Consider the following 20,533-nt stretch of genomic DNA (forward strand, 5'->3'; position numbering starts at 1 on the left):
CCCCCAAGGGAACAGTACAGCCAGAAAGCCCAGGACAAGCTGGCCCGGGGAACCAGACCAGTCCCTTCAGGATTGCCAGTGAGCTCAAGTGTTTTCCCAGCAAGCAGGTGCCCCCCAGGGGTTCTGTTTTCCTGGGGTTCAGTGGCAGGTGGTATTGAGGGGTGCACTTCAAGCCAAGGGTGGTTAGAAGCATTTTGTGACAACTGTTTTGTTCTTCCACATTTCACGCTGTGGGAGGATATTATTTCTAGATCCACTTTCTCTCTCATCTTCTAGCTCCAAATTACGCCCTCATTCTTCACCCAGGGGCTTTGTTCTCAAGGAATGGAAACCCACCAGGGGGTGGGGCTGCCTGTGGGGAGAAGTTGCCCTTGGCTGAGGAGAATCAGAGAAGGAATAAAACCCAAAGGAAAGGGAAGAGTCCGATTAGTGACCCTAGAGTCACTAAAACTAATGTTTTCAAAGAACGTTCAATGACATGGAAGACTGCTGAAGGTACAGTGTTAATGAAGGCAAAATGAAAGGTATCATGAAAAAGGCCATAAAACTGAATATCTGATGTGATCCTATTATGTTTAAGATATATATAAGAATATTATATAGGAAAAAAGACCAAGGAAAAACACCAAAAAGTTGACAGTAGGGGCTTCCCTGGTGGTGCAGTGGTTAGGAATCCACCTGTCAATGCAGGGGACACGGGTTCGAGCCCTGGTCCAGGAAGATCCCACATGCTGTGGAGCAACAAAGCCTGTGCGCCACAGCTACTGAGCCTGCGCTCTAGAGCCCGCGAGCCACAACTACTGAGCCTGCGCTCTAGAGCCTGCGAGCCACAACTACTGAGCCTGCACTCTGGAGCCCGCGAGCCACAACTACTGAAGCCCGTGGGCCTAGAGCCCATGCTCCGCAACAAGAGAAGCCACCACAGTGAGAAGCCCGCGCACCGCAACGAAGAGCAGCCCCCGCTCGACGCAACTAGAGAGAAGCCCACGCGCAGCAACGAAGACCCAACACAGCCAAAACTAAATAAATAAAATAAATTTAAAAAAAAAAGTTGACAGTAATTACCGATCAGTTGTGGGGTTAAGGATAAAATATGTTTTCTTCTTCATGTTTTCCAAATTTTCTACAAAGAGCACGATTTCTACCATTAGGGGTTAAAGTTCTATATTAAAGAGGAAAAAGAAAGAAAATCTCCTTCCTGGTTGCTCCCTTCCTTTCCACCTTCCATTTCATCTGGGTGATTCTTAAATGAAGCTGATGTCCAGGTAGAGCCTAAGAATGCTGATGGGAGTGGAACACACAACCTGTAACTGAAGCAGCCAGAACTTTCTGTTCACACGGCCCAAGGCGGCATGAGTGTTTGCGGCACCGCTGCCATGACTGGGGTCAGCTAAGACCCCCTGCAGCTGAAGGCTTTCTCCACCACATCATGCTTGTGCTTCTGACTTTTTTTTTTTTTTTTGCTTCTGACTCTTGCACCTGACTTAAGTTGCCAAAGTATGAGGTTGGAAAGAAGGCACTAGACGGCAAATTCCAGCTCCACGGAAGGAAGAGCTTCCAAATAGTGGAGCAATAATGCAAAGGATACCTCCGGAGGTAGTGAGCTGCCCATGCCAGAATCAGGATCAGTATCCATCAGCGAGGTCGGCAGAGAGCCTCACCTTGAAAGGGGCCGTCCTTTCCACCTCCAAGAGTCTGAGTTCTGACTGGGAGCACCCCGCACGGCAGGAACCCTGCCTGACTTGGCCCTGGGCATTTCTGATTTCCCATGTGCCTGCCCACATGCAAGGCTGAGCTCTCACAGTTCAACCAGAAAAGGGAAGGTAGGCAGGCTGCCCTCCTCCAGGGGATAAGAGTGATGATAAGGGAGCCAGGGACAACTGAGGGACCTGCACCCAAGGAACGGCATTGTCTTCTGACCCCAGGGCAGAAGAGCCCAGGATGGTTCCCTTTGAACTCTCAGCTCGTACCCCAAGAGTTCCCTGCCCTTTCTGCCAAGTGGAGGATGTCAGAGCTGCACCATCACACAGCGCGTATCTGCACAGGCCTTACCGGTCCACAAAGCACTCCCTGGCTTCTGTTTCACTGAGCCCCTCAGCAACCTGGGAGCTCGTCAGGCACAGCCATCGCTCTTACTGGAGCACCACAGAGCCAAATCTGTCCAAGGTCACACAGTCAGTGATAGACTGGTACCAGACCCTGAGTCTCCTTTTAAACCAGACTGCCTCTTGGAGACCAGAGAATCTTCAGCTTCTCACTGGGCCATTGTACCAAATGCCTTTCTAAGTGGCCCAAGCAAGGTACTCCCAGACCATCTCTGTGACCTGCAGTGGAGATGGGAAGGGTGAAGGGGGCAGGTGGGTCCATAATATAGATGAACAAGTTAAGGAAGGAAAACCCTTGACAGAATGACTCCGTGAGTTCTATTCCCAATCTAGAGCACACAGCTGACACCGGAATGAGAACCTGAGCACATCCTCTCCCTCCTGCCAGCCCAGAGCAGCCTTCACCAAGGTGGACCCAAGCTGGACCCAAGTGAGTGTTGTTCACATTTTGTACCCAAAACCCAGGACGTTCACAGCTGGCAGGTCTCCTTCCTTCAGCGTGCTATGGCTTTAAGCAATGTCTGTGAGCAGTGGGTCTCTGCTGGCCTCATTTCCTGGCTAAAGACCTAGATAGAGTGTCTAAATTTTCCTCGGGCTGACTGCTGTCCCAGATTTAGTCTCTCTGATGGATAAGTCTGTCTCTCTCTGCCAGCGGCTGTGTCTGTCACTCCATCCCATCCCCTGGCTTCCTAAATTACCTGCTTTTAAGTTGCTGACAACCCACCAGAAGTCTCACTTTTCAAAATGTACAGAAATGTATGAAGAAAATGCCAAACTCCTAATGTGGGAAGAGCCCAGATGACAGCGCGGACCCAGCAGCCCACACGCTGCGGGCGGGGGGAAGGCTCAATGCCGTCATGGTGCCAATCCTCAGATCCGTGCAGTCCTAATACAAATCCTCAACAGATTTTCTTTTCTGTTTGTCTGGGTTTGGGTTTTTTGTTCGTTTGTTTGTTTTGTAATTGACAAAATGATACTGAAGTCCAGCTGGAAGAAAAATAGGGCAAGAATATCTGATACATTTTTGGAAGAAGAAAAATGAGGGTGGATTGTCCTCAAGATGTAATGTAAAATTATAAGAATCAAAAATATTCATTCATCAAGTCATTCCACAACATTTATCATGCACCCGTCCTGGGCCAGGTGCTCTGCCAGGCCCCGGGAGTGTTTGGGGTGCTACAGGGCCATGATGCTTCTTGACTGTCGGGCCCGTTTCTGAGCCCAGTGACGGGTGGTTGGAAAGGGTGGGGAGTTTGCAAGAGTCAAGTCAGAGAGGCAGGCACTGAGCCCAGGCTGATGGGCCCAGCCCTGGACTTGCCTGGGAGAGACAAGGAACAGGAACCAGGCAAAGAGAAGTGGACAAAATCAGGCCCTCCCTCTGCAGGCACCTCAGGGTATGCCACTCTGGGGCAGTTCAAGTGCAGGATGGGCTAATTAATGATCGTAACACTCACAGATGTAGATGTTCATTAAGCATGTACTATGTGCTAAGCACTTTCTATGTAACACCTCACTGAATCCTCAAAACATCCCTGATAAGATGGGTTCTATTATTATCCCCATTTTCCACATGAGACTATTAATGTTCAGAGAGGTTAGGTAACTTGCCCAAGGTCACACAGCCAGAAGCAGTGAAGGTCCAATCCAGACACAGGCAGCCTGACTTGAAGTCAGCACCGCTAACCACTACCCTACCCTGCCCTTCAGGGGTGGTCGTGATTTCTCAGAACAGGCAAGGCCCAGTGCTGCATGGAGATCCCAAACGGCATGGACTTCAGCAGGCCCCGTCTTCAAATGAGGCAAGGGTCTCCTTCACGCCACAGCCTGCCCCCAGCCAATGCTTGGCCTCCTTAGAACTTGTACGTTGACATTTAGAGGATGAAGGAACCTCTGATATCATCCAACCCAATCACCTTTATGGTGCCAGAAGCCCCGCTGTGGATGAGAAAGGCCACCGCAGCCTCCTGTGAATATCACCAGTGACAAGCAGCTCATTACCTCCTGACACAGCTTATAAAATTTTTGAATGGCTCTTTCTCTAGAAAGTGATCACCCACTCTTTTTATTTTCCTCTCCCACGACTGGCAAGGAGAAATACACTTCTTGCCAAGAAGCAACAGCAAGTCCCAAGCACTGTCATCTCATTGGCCTCCCTGCTCTGCCCGTCTGATTTCCCAGCGAGTTGTCTGGGTGCCCATCTCCCCTACACCACTCCCTAATGCCAGGAACACAAGTCAGTACACTGTGGCTGTGAAAGGGCCCACAGAGCGGGAGGCGGCGGGGAGCAGCCTCGATGCGCCCCTACCTCTCTCTGCTCCCTCTGAAGGCAGAGTTCTTCAGTCTCTTCCATCAGTTTGTCTGCCAAAGCAAGGACACACGCTGTCACGAAAAGCTCACTCCAGATCCAGTCCTGAGGGGTCAGTGCCTGCGATCACCTCCATCACCCCCAGCTCCTCCCGAGGAAGAGGTCGGCACTGCCGTGCCCAGGCCAGAGGGGGTGGGGCAGCTCCCGGGGATGGACGCTCCATGCTGGCCTGAGCTGCCACACTCCCGTCCCGGCACTGTCCCTGCTTCGTGCATTCATAAGACAATGACAGCTCATCTTTGGAAGCTCAGGTGGGTCTCTGCACCCCCGGGTCAACCTCTGTGCTGGTGTCTGGCTAGTGAGGCAGGGCAGGTCCTGGGGGCAGAGGGTGTCTGGAGCAGGCAGAAGGGAACCAGTGCTGGGGCCCCACTTGTCTAAGCAGGGGAGAGGGTCCCAGGCAAAGGATCGACCTCCCAGGCTCACCTCCTTCTTTCTCAAACAGAGCATGCCTACCAGCCAGTCAGGAACACAGGGGCCTAGAACCTTAAAGTGGGCTGGGGGTCATAACTGGGACCAAGTCCAGACCTTTGGGGCTCTGGGCAGGATAACGTCAATTCCATTAGTGGGACCCTTACCGCATGCCTGACACAAGAGCTTCCAGGCGTTTTCTTATTTAACCTGATCCTCATACCACCTCTAAAAGCTAGGAACAAAAATGTCTCCATTTTAAGGATGAGGAAACTGAAACTTAGGCTGAGCTGCCTACAGATACACACAGCTGATGGAGAAATGACAAAGCTGGGTCCAGAGGCCAGGCTCCTAACCACCTGCCTCCTGCCTCCTGTCACGCTGGCCCAGAGGACATGTATCACGCCATAGAGCCCTCCAGGCTCCGAGCCAGTCTCTGGCTCCTCATAGCCTGCTAAGCCCCACCCAAGACACGCTCTCTCAGTCCTGCATCAAGCCCTGGGCTGCAGCCCCCGGCCCTGAAATGCTACCGTCAGGGAGCCTCAGTTTCCAGCCCATCCCTCAGCCAACCTAAATACTCCTGCTTCTCCTTGGCCAGTTGCAGCCCCTGGGCCTCTAGGCTTTTGATCATGGCTTCTCCCAGCTGGGCATTCTTCCAAGTCCTGGGGAGGGAGGGCAGATGGGACAGGAGAGAAGAGGAAGAAACACAAAATCGTTAAAACAGAAGGGTGGAGGAGAAAGAGAACGTGCATGGTGTGTACTCGCCATTCTTTCTCCTCCAGATTCCCAGCTCACATTCACCTCGGCACCCGCGGCTCTGGGCACGCCACCAGCATCGATCAGTTACAGTCCCCGGAGGCTGGCCCAGGCTGCAAAGTGGGCCACCGTGGGCTGGGCCAACAGAACTTTGGGAGCAGGGAAGAGATTGCTTCCTGGACTGCTTTCTACACCATTGAATGCCCACCACCTGGCACAAGGCCTGGCACGGGGCAGGCACTCAGCATTATTTGTGGAACTAAAAGCACGACCCAGCGTGAATAGGCAGGGGCTGGGACAGGGCTTTGTGTGCAAATGGATAGCGCTAGGCTGGAGGTTTCTGTGATCTGGACTCTGATGTACAAAGCACCAGCTCTGGTCTGAGCTAGGGTTAATTATGGGCCTGGGGCGATGAGATGGGTGTCAGGAGGCAGCCAAATCCTCCTAGCGATGCTGGGTTTGGTCCTGAGAGCTGGAGACAAACGGTGCCCACGTCTGCCACCTGTGACGCTAGACAAGCAAACTCACTTTGCTCAAAGCTCACTTAGGAGACCCCCCAAAGATGCTCGAAATCTGGTCTGTCTCCTCTCCCCACAATAACCAGCTCCCACAGCCCTGTCCTCCCCACGCTGCCCTCTCCTAGGACGCTCAGTGCCCACCGGGATCCCAGCAGAGAGGCAGGGAGATCAGGGTCGGCACAGCCCACACCCTTTCCCCTTCTGGACCCTCAGGCTGACCCCTCCTGCCCGTGCGCACTTACACCTTCCCAGACTCCTGCAGCATCTCCAGCCACTGGGTCTGCTCAAACTCCGACTCGGCAGCCAGCAAGATGTTCCCCTGCCAGGAAGAGGAGCCACGGTTGTGTCTGAGAGGAGGCCACCTTGAGGACCATGGAGGCCACGGCCAGGCCTCTGCAGGCCCTGTTCTGCTCTCCCACCCGACATCCCCAAGTCACTGACACTCTCCCCAGGCCAACCCACTGGAGGGGTTGCCGTTAGGGAGCCTGGGGTCCCAGAGAGGCTGCTCTGCCCCTGCTGAGCCCAGGCCAAGGGTAGAGCCTTACTCACGTGGAAATCCTGGTGGGAGATTTTCATGGCGTAGGGCATGCTGGGCTCTTCCTTAGCCTCCACCAGGCAGCCCCCCAGAGGGATGACACCCTGAGAAAGAATCAGAAGAGGCGCCCGCCCAGCCCAGGTCACTCAAGGCCTCTGGGAGCCCTCAGCCATAGCCAGGTGTTGCCCAGGGCCCAAGAGGAAGCCAGACCAGAACTTTCCCAGAGGGGGCACTGGAGGGGTCCAGGGTGGCTTGTGCCCCCAGAAGGACTTGTTTTCCAGACTCCCTGACCAGAGCAGGACAACAGATGGTACCCTACCCTCAGAGGATACCAGCCCCTGTTTTCCCCACTGGGCCCTCCCCCGTTGTGGCCCTGGGGAGAGGCCCCCCTCACCTTAGGATGTATATTGAAGTATTTGTTGGTTTCAAAGCTCTTTTTTTCACTCTCAGAGTAGTAAAGAAGAAAGCTCTCTTTGATGATGAAAAACCTATAGCAGGTGGTGGGGAAGGAGGGGCAACAGGAGAGAAGGGGTGAGGTTTCTCGGGACGATAAGAGTGACCTTGAGGGGCCCACGCTGACATGGGGAGCCCCTGGGGACACCAGCTCAGACTCATCCTCACCAACTCATGTGCCACATCCGGGCAAAGGCCTCAGCTGGTCAGTCACCCACCAGCAGGCAGCCCAACCCTGGCACCAGTGGAAGTGGGCACAAGAGGCCTTCAGTGGCTTCCACAACCGGCTCCTCCAGCCCCCTGAGCCGCCACACAGCGGGTATCTGTGGTCCTTCCCCTCAGGTACCTTCAGCCCCGTGAGCCATCACCTTGGTCCCTTAGGGTCTACCCCAGGAGAGGCAGGGGGGCAAGAAGACACAGGATCCCGAGGTGGGTCTTTTGACAAGTGGTCCTGAAGACTGGCAGTCAAATGCGGTGTGGGTACCAGGCTGGTGAGGCCAGGCCTGCCGCCTACACGTGACACCCGCATTGCCTCTGGGCTCAGCTGCTCCACAGCCTCCTTCTGGGATGTGGGTCTAACTTAGGATCTCTGGGCCCCTGGTGCTTTCTGACTGATGCCCACAGCTGGAGCATGGCCTAGGGACTCTCACAGACCTCGTGCTTGGAGCTGACTAGGATAAGACACCAGGTGCCCTCCAGGGGAAGATCCAATTGGAACTGAGAGCCCCGAGGCTCTGGGACACTCAGAGTGGCTGGCTCCTTCCTCCCAGGGCCCCTGCTAATGTCACTGTTGGAGCCATGGGACTTGGGGGAGCCAGAAACAGCGCTCAGATGGGCTCATGACAGCCAACAGCATGAGTCTCCCCGGCTCTGTGTTCAGTGACACCGTACTGGTAGCTGCTATCAGTCATACTGTGAGTATTTACACCTGAAAATCATCAAGTGTTCCAAAGCAGTGCTGCACCCCACCCCCCTCCCAAGAGAGCCAGTTGTTAAATATTTATCAGCACATCACTGGTTGGACACACCCTCTTGGGAGGGGCTTGAAAAGTTGCTGGCGAATCTCTGAAGGTGCTACCAGCCCTGGGACCCTTCCTGAGGCCGCGGCTACAGCAGGAGGGTCGCTGGCATGGCTGACAGCTACCGTCTCACCTCCCCTAGGAAAGGAGCTCAGCTCTGTCCTCTGCTGTGTGCCTCACCCCAACCACGTTCTTTATTTGCACCGACCCTCTCTGCCCAGCCAGATACTGAGGGGAGCTGTGGACCTCAGAGGTGACATACTGCTAATGGCAGCTCTTCCCCCAGTGGAGGAAGAGCACACGAATACCACCCTCTGCGGAACCGCAGGCACCTCCTGGGCTCCCCAGCACCTGACCCCTGCCCACCTTCGTGGCCTTCCCACCACTTCTGCCCCTCAGCCTCTCTGCTCGAGGCGAACACCGAGCTCACTGCCTACTGCCTTACTATGTTTTGCGTGATCCTGCGAAGGAGATTGTGCAGCCCTCCCAGGAGTGCCCACTGGTTGAGCCTGCCTCACCCTCGGTGACCGGCCCAGCCCACACTGCCGTCGGAGTTCCTCCTGCACTTGCTGACTGGCCATGAGCTTGGCACTTAGCTCCATAGCCACACCCTGTGTGCTCATCTTGTCTGGAGGGGACACTGGGCTCCTAGAGGGCGGGCCATGGTCCCTCAGTCCTGTGGGATGAGAGAGATGTTCCCAGAGAGTTGCAAGGGCCATTCAGAGTAGTTAAGAACACAGACCTGCCGCTTCTCAGCTGCGGGGCCTTGGGCAATAAGCTCACCTCTCTGAGCATCGTGTATTCACCTGTAGGATGAGGGTGATAATACCGACCCCGTCTGGTTATTGCGAGGATCAAGTGAGATTGTGCTCATCGCTCTGCCAATTCACAGAAGACCCAGGCCAGGGCTGAGTGACGCATTCCCAAGGTCCCATTACCCACAGGAAAACGGGAGGCAGCCACCTGCTGGGGACCCTTCTCCTCCCTTTTCAATGGCTTCTGAAATACTGCTGTGGACTGAACTGTGTTCCCCCAGATTCATATGTTGAAGCCCTAACCCCCAATGTGAGTGTATCTGGAGATAGGGTCTCTGGGCGGTAATTAAGGTTAAATGAGGTCAAGAAGTAGGGCCATAATCCAACATGACTGTGGCCTTCCAGGAGGAAGCATTTGCTCTCCCACTCTGCCACTTGAGAACAAAGTGAGAAGGCAGCCGTCTGCAAGCCAGGAAGAGGGTCCTTACCAGAACCTGCCTATGTCAGCACCTGATCTCAGACTTCCAGCCTCCAAGAACAGTGAGAAAATAAATTTCTGTTGTTTAGCAGAAGGGTTTAACAGTTCGACTGTTTACTCAGTCCGTGGTATTTGCCTGAACTAAGATAAATACCTTCGTGCCTTCCTGATACTTCTGCAGCACCCTCCTCACTCAGAGCAAAGCACTGTGTCAGGGATGGATGTGGGTGGCAGGTAGAAGGTCTCTAGACACACGGGCAGGGAGAGAACGGGGCTCTGGAGGCAAACAGTCTCCATCCCTCAAGCCACAGCCTCAAGCAAGCTCCCAGCCTCACTGAGGCTTTCCTTCAAAACTCCTCTATAAAAAAAAAAAAAAAAAGCTCCTCTATAAAATGAGGGTGCATATATCTGTCTCTTGGGGCTGATATGAAGATACATTCATTGATTCAGCAAAGAATCGCTGCACTCCCACCTACGCCAGGCAATGTTCTGGGTGTTGGGGATAGAGTTGTCGACAAGAGACATGCAAATATCTGTCCCCATAGAGCTTATACTTGAATGAGTGTGTGTAGTGGGAAGGCAGATGGTAAATAAGTAAGAAAGAAATGCCATGTACTAGACGTCGATAAATGCTATGGAGGAAAATAAAACAGGGTAAGTTACGGGGTGAGGGGTGAGTCGGGGAGGTTTTGATATTAAACAGAATGGTCAGGAAGAGCCTGAAGGTAATATTTGCGGAGAGGTTAGTGTTCCAGGCAGAGGAACTGCAGGTGCAAAGGCCCTGGGGTCGGAAGTGTGCCTGGCTCTGGAAGGAACGGAGGCTGCAGCATGGCTGCAGCAGAGGAAGCCAGGTAGAAAGCAGATTGTGTAAGAGGCTGTTGGCTACTGTAATAACATTAATGATAAAGCTAATGTTCACTTAGCACTTATCCCAAGCCATGCCTTATTCCAAGCAGTAACCTCTGCTAATTCATTTAATACTATTATCCTATGAGGCAGGTGTCTGCGTTTCTATGGGCAGAAATGAAGCAGAAAGGTGACACAACCCGCTGAAAGTCAGACTGCTAGTTGTTAGAGGCTGGTTTTTCCTCTAAGAGGTACGGCCACTGAGGGTTCTGAGAGGGGTGACATGATCTGACTCACACTGCAAAAGGTTCAGCCTGGCTGCTGGGCTGAGAACAGATTGTTGGCGGGGAGTGTCGGGGAGGAGGGGAGGCACAGGGATCCATTAGTGGCCACAAGAGGGGCAAGAAAGGATCCGGCGGATAAAGGCCCATAAAGTCCTCCGCACTTGTCTGCCACGCAGGATGTGTCCCCAGATGTCACGGCCCTCCTCCCCTTGCCCTCTGAAGGAGGGCACAGAGAGGCAGGGGAAGACGGATGTCCAGGGTAGCCTTTGTTCCACGCCAGGCAGACTTCAGCAGGCCTCAGGGCCCCCCATGGCTGCAGGGGCTGTGAAGGGCCCATGAGCCATGCGTGCTGAGACTGGCCCTGTTGCAGCTGCTGTCGGTTTGGTTTGGGTAGGGGTGAGGGTCACAGGGAGGGGAGCCGGCACGGACCTGGAGGAGGAGGGTGACTCCCTGGCTGGCAAGGAAGAGGATGGCCCAACAAAGGGCGTATTTGGCAAGCACACTTCGAGGACCCAAAGGGCTGGCTTTGCTTATAACTCCGCCTCAGTGCCTGCCCACCGCTCCAGCTGATGACTCAGGCTTCACCTCAGCAGGTGGGGGCCCAGGGCCTGAGTGCCCCTGCACAGAAGGCCACTTCCTCTTCCTGCCCCTTTCTCCGAAGTCCCCTTACTCCCAGGCCTCTCATTCTGACTGCAAGCCAGGGGCCGCCTCCTTCTGGGCCTTGCAGAGTTGGGCTGGCTGAGTAAGGGCCGGAGATAGTCACTGATTACTTAGCTGTTCTCACGTACTGGCTTCCATGCAGAACGTACGTGTCAGTATTGGATCCATGTAACAATCCTGGAAGGTAGGGCTTTTTGCTCCCATTTTACAGATGAGGAAACTGAGGCTTAGAGGTGAAGTAACACATGCAAGGTCACACAGCCAGGGCAGAGGTGGAGCTGGGACTGGAACCCAAAGACAACAGCCCCTGCTTCTACACCCACGCCACACTGTCTTGGGAGCTACTCTGGTCTTCGTGCCAGCACCTGGGCAGGAAACAGATGGGCCAAAGACAGTAGGTGTTAAGGCTGGGGTAGCCAAGGGTCAGAGCTCTGCCACTTACCAGCAGTGTGACCAGGGCAAGTCCCCTGATCTCTCTAGGTCTCAGGTCCCCCAGAGTAACTTGAGGATAATAATAGTACGTACATCTCTTAGGGCTGTCGGGATAATGAAATGAGTTTGTTCACATAAAGACTTCGAACATTGTGAGACACATGGTAAATATTCCTTAAGTGTTTACTTTTATTACTACTATTTTATTTATTATTATTAGGCTCAATGTCTGCCGCAGCCTCCCCCGACCTCCTTTCCCATTTGTGCTCACAAAAGCTCCTCCTGGCGGGAGCTCTTGGCTCCAGCCCAGCTGGCCAGCTCGCCATCCTCCAAACACACAGCACTTTCCTGCATTTGCCCTCCCTCCTGTCCAAGGCCCACCCTTCTATCCAGGCCAACTTCAGTCCTGGGTGAAGCTTTGCCTCCAGCCCTAGCCCTCAGGGCCTCCCCGTCCAGCCCCTGTGCTGTGGGGAAGCCCAGAGAGTGTGCGTCAGTCTGTGTCTGGGGGGGTCAGTGTCTACCCTGGCTGCCTCTTCTCTCTGGTTTTAAAGAATTTAAGTATTTTCACCTCTAGACTAAGGAGCATTTATGAGGTACCAAGACACTCATTTTTCTAAGTGTTTTATTGACATTATCTCATTTAAATCTCTCATAACAATTCTAAGAGATGGGGGTGTTTGTTTTTCCATTTCACTGGTGAGGAAACTGAGGCACAGAAAGATTCAGCAACTAGCAAAGGGCAAACTGGGAACTCAGCTCTGTCTGCCTGTTACTGAACCAGGTTCGTTTGCCTGACGCGCAGCAAGCCAAATGCTGAGAGGCCGAGGTTTGCAGCAGAGACGGGGGCATATGTGGAGTGGCCGGTAGCTCCTGTTATGTGTATATTAATACCACATTGGCAGTTAAAACCTGCTGAGAGAACATTAGACAACTTGGCTCCAACAAGGGTCATCACGAGAGCCTGGATCGATCTCTTGGGAAATATCTTCTTATGGATCCCATCAGGAATAAGGTCGATAATTGAGGGATTTACTTAAACCGTCATTTTGTATGTGCTTGCTAGGACCTATACTCCTTCTTGCTAAAACTCTGTACTTGCTCTTTGCCACGCACGCTTAAGCCCCAAGTTCTAATCCATACGATGACCAATCAACATAAAGACCCAGACCACCACCCCACCCCCCGCCAAAAAAAAAAAAAAAGAAAAGACCCAGACCCAGAGCCTTGGTCCCATGTTTGCAATGAAAGGCAAAACAATTCCATTGCTCAAATCCTCTGCAGGCCTTCGCCCCTTAACAGCAGAAAGTAGGCCTCTTCCCTCAAGACTGAGGAATTGGATCAAAAGATAGGGGAGGACTGAAACTGTGCCCCATAGGGTTCAAAACCCATAACAGAAACTGGTGACTCACAGAAACTCTCGAGCTTGTCTTACAGAACTGCAGATAAGGGAAAGGCTTCTTTAAAACCCCTCTGCTTGTAACACAACGAAACCTGCTGAAACCGGAGGGACCCAACCCGGCAGATCCCAGTCGGCACAGAATAGACTTGCTTGCCCCGTAGGTGACCTTTTGACGTCACAGCCTCAAATTCCCCTACGGTTCACACCAAACTCACCTGGAATTTGCACACGGGTCCCATGAAGAAGTCTGTAACTCAGATACGCCTGCGCAGAACACCTCTTTCCTCACCTCCTTCCCTCCAATCACCTCTCCCCATGCCTCAGACCACCCTGTTTGTTTATACCATAAATACCCCAAGCTCCTCGCCTTCCGGGAGACTTCTCCCGTCTCCTCACTTGGCTGCCTTGTGAATAAAACTTCCCTCTGCTGTAAACCTGGGTGGCTCAGTGCTTGGCTTGCTGTGTGTGGGGCAAACAAACCTGGTTGCGTCACATGCTGACAGAGCTCAGGTTCTCGAGTGCTGTGCTCTCTGATGCCTGCCCCTCATCGCTGCACTTGTCTCTCCTCATGGTTTCAGACCTGGCATCGTTGTTTGCCTTCTTAGAGCTTCTCTCTGCAAAGTGATTGTAAGCTCCTGGCCGGCTCAGGTCAGACAGCGCGAATGAATTACCTGGTACAGCCTGGGCCCTGGGGCTTGATGATTTCCTGCCCTCAGGGAGCAAATGCAGGAGCGAGAGTTGTATAAATCAATAATTTGAGAACTACTCAATGCTTATCAAGCTCCTCGTTTGTGCCAGGCACTGTTTTAGTAACATCAGAATGTTTGTTAACTACTCATTCCTCACGTGAGCTAGATGAGGTAAGTGGAGAACAGAGAGGTTAAGTAACATGCCCCAGCTTACACAGCTGGTAAGTGGGGGAGCTGGGATCATTACAAAGCACCAGGGTACCCTGTGACGTGGTAAGTTTGTATGAGACACCGGAAGAGTACAGACCAGTAAGCAACAAATGGTTTGGGTGTCCAGCCAAGGGAGTGGCAAGTGAGAGGAGGTGACAACTGAGCAGGGTTTGGAAGAATGAATAGGAGTATCTAGGAAACTGAGAGGAAGAGGAAAGGGGAGATGCATTCCAGACAGAAGCAACAGCAGATGCAACGAATAGTGTGTTCGAGGTTATCGGAATATGTCTGGCATTACTGGCAGGTAGGTGCCAAAGGGGTGGGCAGTGGTGTGGGAGGAGGGAGAGTAGGGGGTGAGTCAAGGTCAAAGAGACAAGTGGGGACCAGACCAGGGTGGGGCGTGTGGTCCTTGTGAGAAGGTAGGGCTGCTTCTTGCAGATGAAGGGAGCTGCCAGTGGGTTTCAAACAGGGCACTTGTGAGGTCAAATTGCAGTTGCAGACATGGTGACGGTGGCTTTGAGGGCTCCACACCCCGGCAAAGGTGCAGATTAGAGTTATTGGTTATAACAGAGTTATTGGTTATTGCTGATAAGAATCAGCAGGGCTTGTTGAATAGACAAGAGTGGGGAGAGCAGAGTCTGGGATGACATGAGGGCCAGGCCCTAGCATGGGTGACAGGGTGGACACAGGTGCAATCCAAGCTGAACGAGGGAACCTTCCTAAGCTATGCCTCCACCTTTACTCCCCTCCTCAGTGCTCTGAAGGTTGACGAGGGCCCAAGCAGAGCTTGAGCGCTAACATAGGCCTCACAGTCGATCCAGCTGGAAGTGAGGGAAAAAATGTTACTTAGACCCACAGGTACCTTCTAGGCTGGGTGGGTCCTGGCAAAGAAAGGCCCATCTACTCTGCCCGAGCTCCTTAATGTTTGGAGATGCAAAAGCCAAGTGTGGGCGTACGGGCTGGAAAGGGCTTTGCATCACAGAGTGAGAGAAACTTGGAGTTGGGGGAAATCCTGGAGGGCGGTGGGGAGGAGGGGTGATGGGAGAATGCAGAGGCGAGAGGATGCAGGGAAGTTGCACGAGCCCCGGTCCTACAGGGTCAAGAGATAGCAGTGAACAATCCCAGCTCTGATGCTAGTGAGATGCGGTGCCTGGAAAGCTCGAGAAACTAGGGAGCTGACCCTCAGCTAGGTGCTTGCACCTCTGGGATTTAAATGCCTCCTCCACCCTGCTCTTTGCCGAACCTTCCCCTCAGCACAGTCTACTAGACCCCCAAAGACCTTGTGTGGAGGCTGGTGAATCTGTGTGGCAGGGGTGGGGTGGGCGCGAAGACGGAGGAACGAGCCGGGGTCCGTATCTGCTAGTGCAACAAGAAGCATCTACACTGGGCAGCCAATTCATCCAAAAACAAGGAAACAAGAGCTTAGAGCCCCTCGGGGATTAGCAGAAACCCTGCGCAGGCTTTACACTTCCTCAAGTCTTCCTGTGGGATGAGACCTTGGGCCAGACGTCTCACTCTCAAGAGGGCAGCCGGAGCCCAGCGGACGTGCGAGCTGCCCATGGGTTACGTTTCACGGGAAGGCGGGATACGCAGCCTGGCTGCCCCTCCTTCCCTGGGCACAAACGTCCAGCACAGAACCAGCACACAGGCTCCCCCATCCCTGAGCTCCTCAGGCGCTGAGAACGGGGGTGTGGGGTTTGAAGCCAGGTAAACCCTAGAGCCAGGGAAGGACAGCTTATCAGAAGTGTCCCTTTCAGAAGTGACAGAAGGAAGGTAGAAACGACACAGCCCCCAGTGCGTGTCCCTTTTCATTCTTTCCGGGTGGCCTTGTATGCTCGGGGGATGCTCATCCTGGCCTCTGCCGCTTGCCTGGCTCTAGGTCTGAGATGACAGGACAGGAGGAATCCTGCCTGTGACGTATTGATACATGGGTGATGACAAGTTAGGGTTTAGGAAGAGATCATCAAGTCCAAGGGGCTCCGAAACATGTGAGGATTCTTCAAACAACACAGTGAAGACGAGCTTACTAGGTCAAGCAGATAACCGTGCAAAGGCACTGGGTGAAATGGGAGGGGCCTTGGAGCCCCGCCTTCTCTCCCCGCCCCCCTGTGGTGGAGTCGAGGCACTTGCAGAATCACCATGGAACAGAGTTTAAAAGCCACAATTTGATCCATTTCCATTCTGTGGATGAGACACTGCCAGCCAGCGAGATGTGACACAGCCGTGCCTCGGCCTGAGTCGTGCGCTGGTCACCGGCAGAGCTGGGACTGGAACTCAGAGGTCCTGCCTCTAAGCATGGGTTCACCTGCCACCAACGGCCACAGCTGCTCTCAAAAGAAACGGCTTTATATTTCCAAGTGTTGGACATAAGGAAGTTGAATTGCCTGAAAGGGTTCTGGCCCCCATTTTCAAACAGGCCATCAACAGCCTCCACTGCCAGCTCCCTGGGAGGGCGGGGAGAGGAAGAAGTGTGCCTTGTCGGCACAACCAACTCCTTTAACTTTGGTGCAGGCGAATCAGCACAGGACCGCAGTGAAGCCTGAAATAATGGGTGTTAATTTCATCTTACAGCTGTGCTGCGATCCGGAGAGCGTACCCATCTCCTTAAGCTAAGGACTCCGTGTAACCTCGATACCACCACCTCAGAAGGGGCAGGGTGCGATGGACAGAGGGGTCTGGGGAGATCCCTGCGCTGCCACCTAGCCACTGCCTACCACCAAATGCTGTCCTTCTAAAAGAAGTTTGGAGAACACAAGTTGATTAGAAAAAGAGGGGCCTGCGGGTGCCCTCCAGCTGGGACAGAACAAGCAGAAATGCTGCAGCTGTGCTGGGGGGACACCTCCCAGTCAGCTGTGAGAAACGCTACATGAGCCAGAAAGTGAGACCAAATCCCAGTGTCACTAGCGTGAGGCAGAGCCTAGCGCATGGAGGTGATATGCTAGCTCTTCCCCTCAGCCCTTTGGGACAGCTCAGTGCCGCAGTGTCACCTTAGGAAGCGGCGCTCAGAGCCGAAGATGAAACTCCCGGACCCAAATCTCTGTGTGAAGAAAGTCTCCCCAGGTCTTTTTGGTATCATGGCCACTAACTGCGCTGATCAGCCCTCCACATCTGCGCAGGTTGTCTCCATGGTTTCCCTGGCACTCCGTGGACACCGTGAGTCTCAGCTCCCTGAGGCAGGACCCACCGATGTTCCCCAAGAGTGAGCTGCTGCTGGGCTAGGCTCAGGGCCCACTAGTCACCTTACACCCGGGGGGCTGGGGGAGGAGGGACGGGAGTGTGGACGCTCCTGCTGCAGGAAGGAATGGGCTGGGCCCGCCTCATCAGGGGCTCCAGCCTTGGGAGGTGTTGGGAGGGATTTGGGAGAGGGACTGGAATGCCGGGGAAAGTATGAAGCCCTGAGAGAGAGCTGGCCTGTCTGCTGGACCAGCCCTACCACGGGGCTGACACCAGCCAAGGCAGAGATGCTCTACTCCCTTCCTCCTTGTCTCTGAGCACCCGCATCTCCACTGCTCACAGGTTAGGGGGAGGACAGAGTCATCCACCTTGCCCTCTAGACACCTCTTCCAGATCCTCTTATCTCTGCTAAGGAATGTTTTTGATTCCTTTCTCTTTTCGTTGTTCATGGAAAACTAGCTGACCCTTCAGCTCAAAGGCACCTTCCCGCCCCGGGAAGGGCAGGACTGCTGGGGCACCAGGAGCTGGAGGCACAGCCCCGAAACACACCCTGAGCGGAAGAGGTTTTACAGAACCCAGCTGGCCGCAGCCGCCGCCATCCTGCCCGTTCGTTATTTATGTGGCTTGGGAGCCTTTCCAGGGCCCCTCCTCTTAGCTGTCCCCCTCCCAGGGCATCGATCGCCCTAATGGCAAGGCTCTGCAGCGGTGGGCCTGAGCGGCCCCTTCCAGGCCTTCCTGCGGCTGCTAATTAGCTGGAGTCCACAGACTGCACTTCGCAGATGGGGAACTGGGACCCAGGGGCCCTGCTGGGCGTTGAAAGGGAGCTACGCTTAGCATCATGCCTCCCCCATCCCAGACCCTCTCTGGCTGGCTGTTGCTGATCCAAGGCTAAATTGCGTGTGTGTGTGTGTGTGTGTGTGTGTGTGTGTGTGTGGCTGGTGTGTTCCCAGAACTGTGAACATGGACAGAGGCCTAGAGTGGGCAGGGGGAGTCTTTTCACAGTGGCAACTCCAGAATTCCCACAAAGGAAGGGAACAGAAGTGACAGTCTCCTTGGAAGGGGGCTGGAGGGCTTGACTTTGCAGGGCATGAATGCTGCTCTGACTTGGATTGGACGGTTTCTGAGTGGCTGTAGGGGTTACTGGTGGAGCTCCTTGGGGTGGGGGCACTACAGCTCTCCAAGGCCCCCTTGGCTCCATCACTGTGCTTTTAGCTGGAGCTTTTGTCCCCAACACCTCCTAGCCCTGGAATCAACTGTAGCTGCAGGGGCCAGGTCCCCACACCTGAGGGTTGCAGACCCCTAGCATTTACTAGGGATGCAATCAGGTGAAAATGCCTGGAAAGAGACATCTTGGATGTCTGGAGGTAATACCAAGGACAGCAGCCAGACCCAGTGGAGGAGTGTGGGCTGCCTGGAGCAGCTGAGGTAGAAGTGGTGATGGGGCCACTCTGCTAATGGTTCTTAAATTTATAAGCGGCCTTCCCATCACCACTCGGGCGCCCTGGTAGAGACAAGCTTGCTCCTGGCGCTCGGGAACTGCAGCTCAGACAGCACAGCCCTGGAAACCCCTCACAAGATGCTCTCCATGCTGCCCCAGGCCTCCATTCAGGGGATCAGAGATAAGCTGAACTTTGGAGGAACTCAAGGAGCCTACATCCCATTAAACCCTAGAGTGAAATCCAGCAGAACTAACAAAAGTATGCGAAACCAGGTATGTAAAACACCATCTACAGCTCCGTTTGTTCTGTGGTCTTGCACACATATTAAATTATTCATCAAAACAGAACATCAGAACCAACCACTACCATGTCTCCGTGAACTGTGTTCCTGGGAACATATGAAGCCCCCCCTGCTCAGGGGCAGACTCATAGTGTGGGTTGGGAAGGGGCATCTAGACACAATCCTAGTTTCCTGGGCAGGATCATGCCTCCAGGGAGGGGCCAATCAGGGTCTGAGTTCACTAGGCCATTCCATAGAAAACCTCAGAACTGAGATGGGCTTGTCCAGAAGGTGTCCCATTGCTCCTGAAACCAGCATTGGGAGCTTCCTGCAAATTCAGGGCTGTGAACTCCCCCTTCCTCCAATACCTTCCAGGCTCATTTATGAGTGGAAAATAGCTACTGATGTCTGGGGAGTGTGGCCTCTGAGTTGGGACCAGGAAGCTGATGCTGAAAGACCCAGGCTGCTCTGACCTTCCCAACCACTCCTTCCAAGGGATCCATCCTTCTAACAGGACCAGTCCATCCTTTCCCCCACTTTCCTCAGTCTCTGCCCCATCTTCCTTGAAATATATGCATTTCAAGGGACAGTTGGAGGGGCTCCTAGCATCACTCCTCCAGGGGTGGGCACAGAGCCTTCTAGGCCCTTCTCCTGGCCGGTGCCTTTCAGAAGCTCTCTTAGTGTATGTACCAGTTGGGGGTAGGCGGAAGTGGGGGGTGGGATGTAGGACACCCATGTCCCACCTTAAGTGCACTTCTAGAAGCCTGGAGCAGGGGAGTTGTGAAGATGATGGAACCCAGTGGGGCCCCCAGGAGGCTATCTTTGGCTGGAGACAGGGCTTCTTCCTCCGCAGCAGAGTATGGCCCAATCTGACCCAGCTGGGCTCCTACCACGGCCACGCTCTTCAGCCCACACCCACTCTCCCCAACCCGACTTAAATCCATTCTGCAGAGAACTCAGCGGTCCCACCCCAGCTCGACCAGCCTCGGGCAGAGATGACCCAGCCCAGGCTAGGATCCACATCTTCCAGGAGGAGCCAGCGTAGAGTGAAATGGGCCGAGGCCAAGGTCACAAAGGAAGGCAGAGGTAGGACGGTAATGAAGGGTTTGGTAGGGGGTCCTTCGGCCCTGGCTCCCTCCCCCGGCGGTCCTCACCGGGCGCGGCAGGGGCACTCACCGTCGGGACCATTTGGCCGACGGCCTCCCGAAGGGCCGCTTCCACAGCACACCATAGAGCTGCACTTTGGTGCTGATGTCCAGCGCGTCCGAGTCAGCCTGCTCCAGAGACGGCGAGGGCGACACCGAGTTGGATTTGGACGTGAACATCCTGCTTCAGCGGGGCTGCCCCAGCCGGGCCCACCCGCTCCCCGGGGCCGGCACGGATGCGGGGCTCCGGGCGAGGGCGGGCGCGGCGGGAGGCTGCGGGGCGTCGGCGTCGGCAGGCGCCTCCGGGCGCCGTCGGGGCGCGTCGCAGCCGGCGGAGACGCGAGGCGGCTCCGGCCGAGAGCTGCTGCGTTAAAGCGCGCGGAGCCCGGAGCGCCGCGGCAACTGGCGAGGGGCACGCAGCCTGCGGCTAGGGCTCGGGGCTGCGCCGGGCCAGGCGGGAACTCGGCGGGGAGGGAGGCTCAGCCTCCAGCCAGCAGCATCGCCCACCCCCCTCCCTGAGACAGCCCCAATTCTGGTGGCCCCGATTGGCTGGGCGGGGCAGGTGAGCTAGCTGGAGGCCGGC

The 20,533-nt window shown here is 54.5% G+C and overlaps 1 protein-coding gene across 1 annotated transcript in view; it reads right to left on the minus strand.

Moving 5' to 3' along the window:
* PLEKHD1 (pleckstrin homology and coiled-coil domain containing D1) overlaps positions 1-20,472 on the minus strand; it is a 29,633-nt gene extending 9,161 nt beyond the window's left edge. The window contains exons 1-6 of the mRNA XM_033851005.2: positions 19,982-20,472; positions 7,082-7,175; positions 6,702-6,791; positions 6,395-6,471; positions 5,449-5,540; positions 4,411-4,463 (exon numbers count right to left, since the gene is read on the minus strand). Coding sequence (XP_033706896.1) covers positions 4,411-4,463; positions 5,449-5,540; positions 6,395-6,471; positions 6,702-6,791; positions 7,082-7,175; positions 19,982-20,130 — 555 coding nt within the window. The 5' untranslated portion in view covers positions 20,131-20,472. The remainder of the gene's footprint in view (positions 1-4,410; positions 4,464-5,448; positions 5,541-6,394; positions 6,472-6,701; positions 6,792-7,081; positions 7,176-19,981) is intronic.
* Positions 20,473-20,533: the final 61 nt, after the last annotated feature.

Source organism: Tursiops truncatus, chromosome 2 (assembly GCF_011762595.2).
Source record: "Tursiops truncatus isolate mTurTru1 chromosome 2, mTurTru1.mat.Y, whole genome shotgun sequence".
Taxonomy (NCBI): domain Eukaryota; kingdom Metazoa; phylum Chordata; class Mammalia; order Artiodactyla; family Delphinidae; genus Tursiops; species Tursiops truncatus.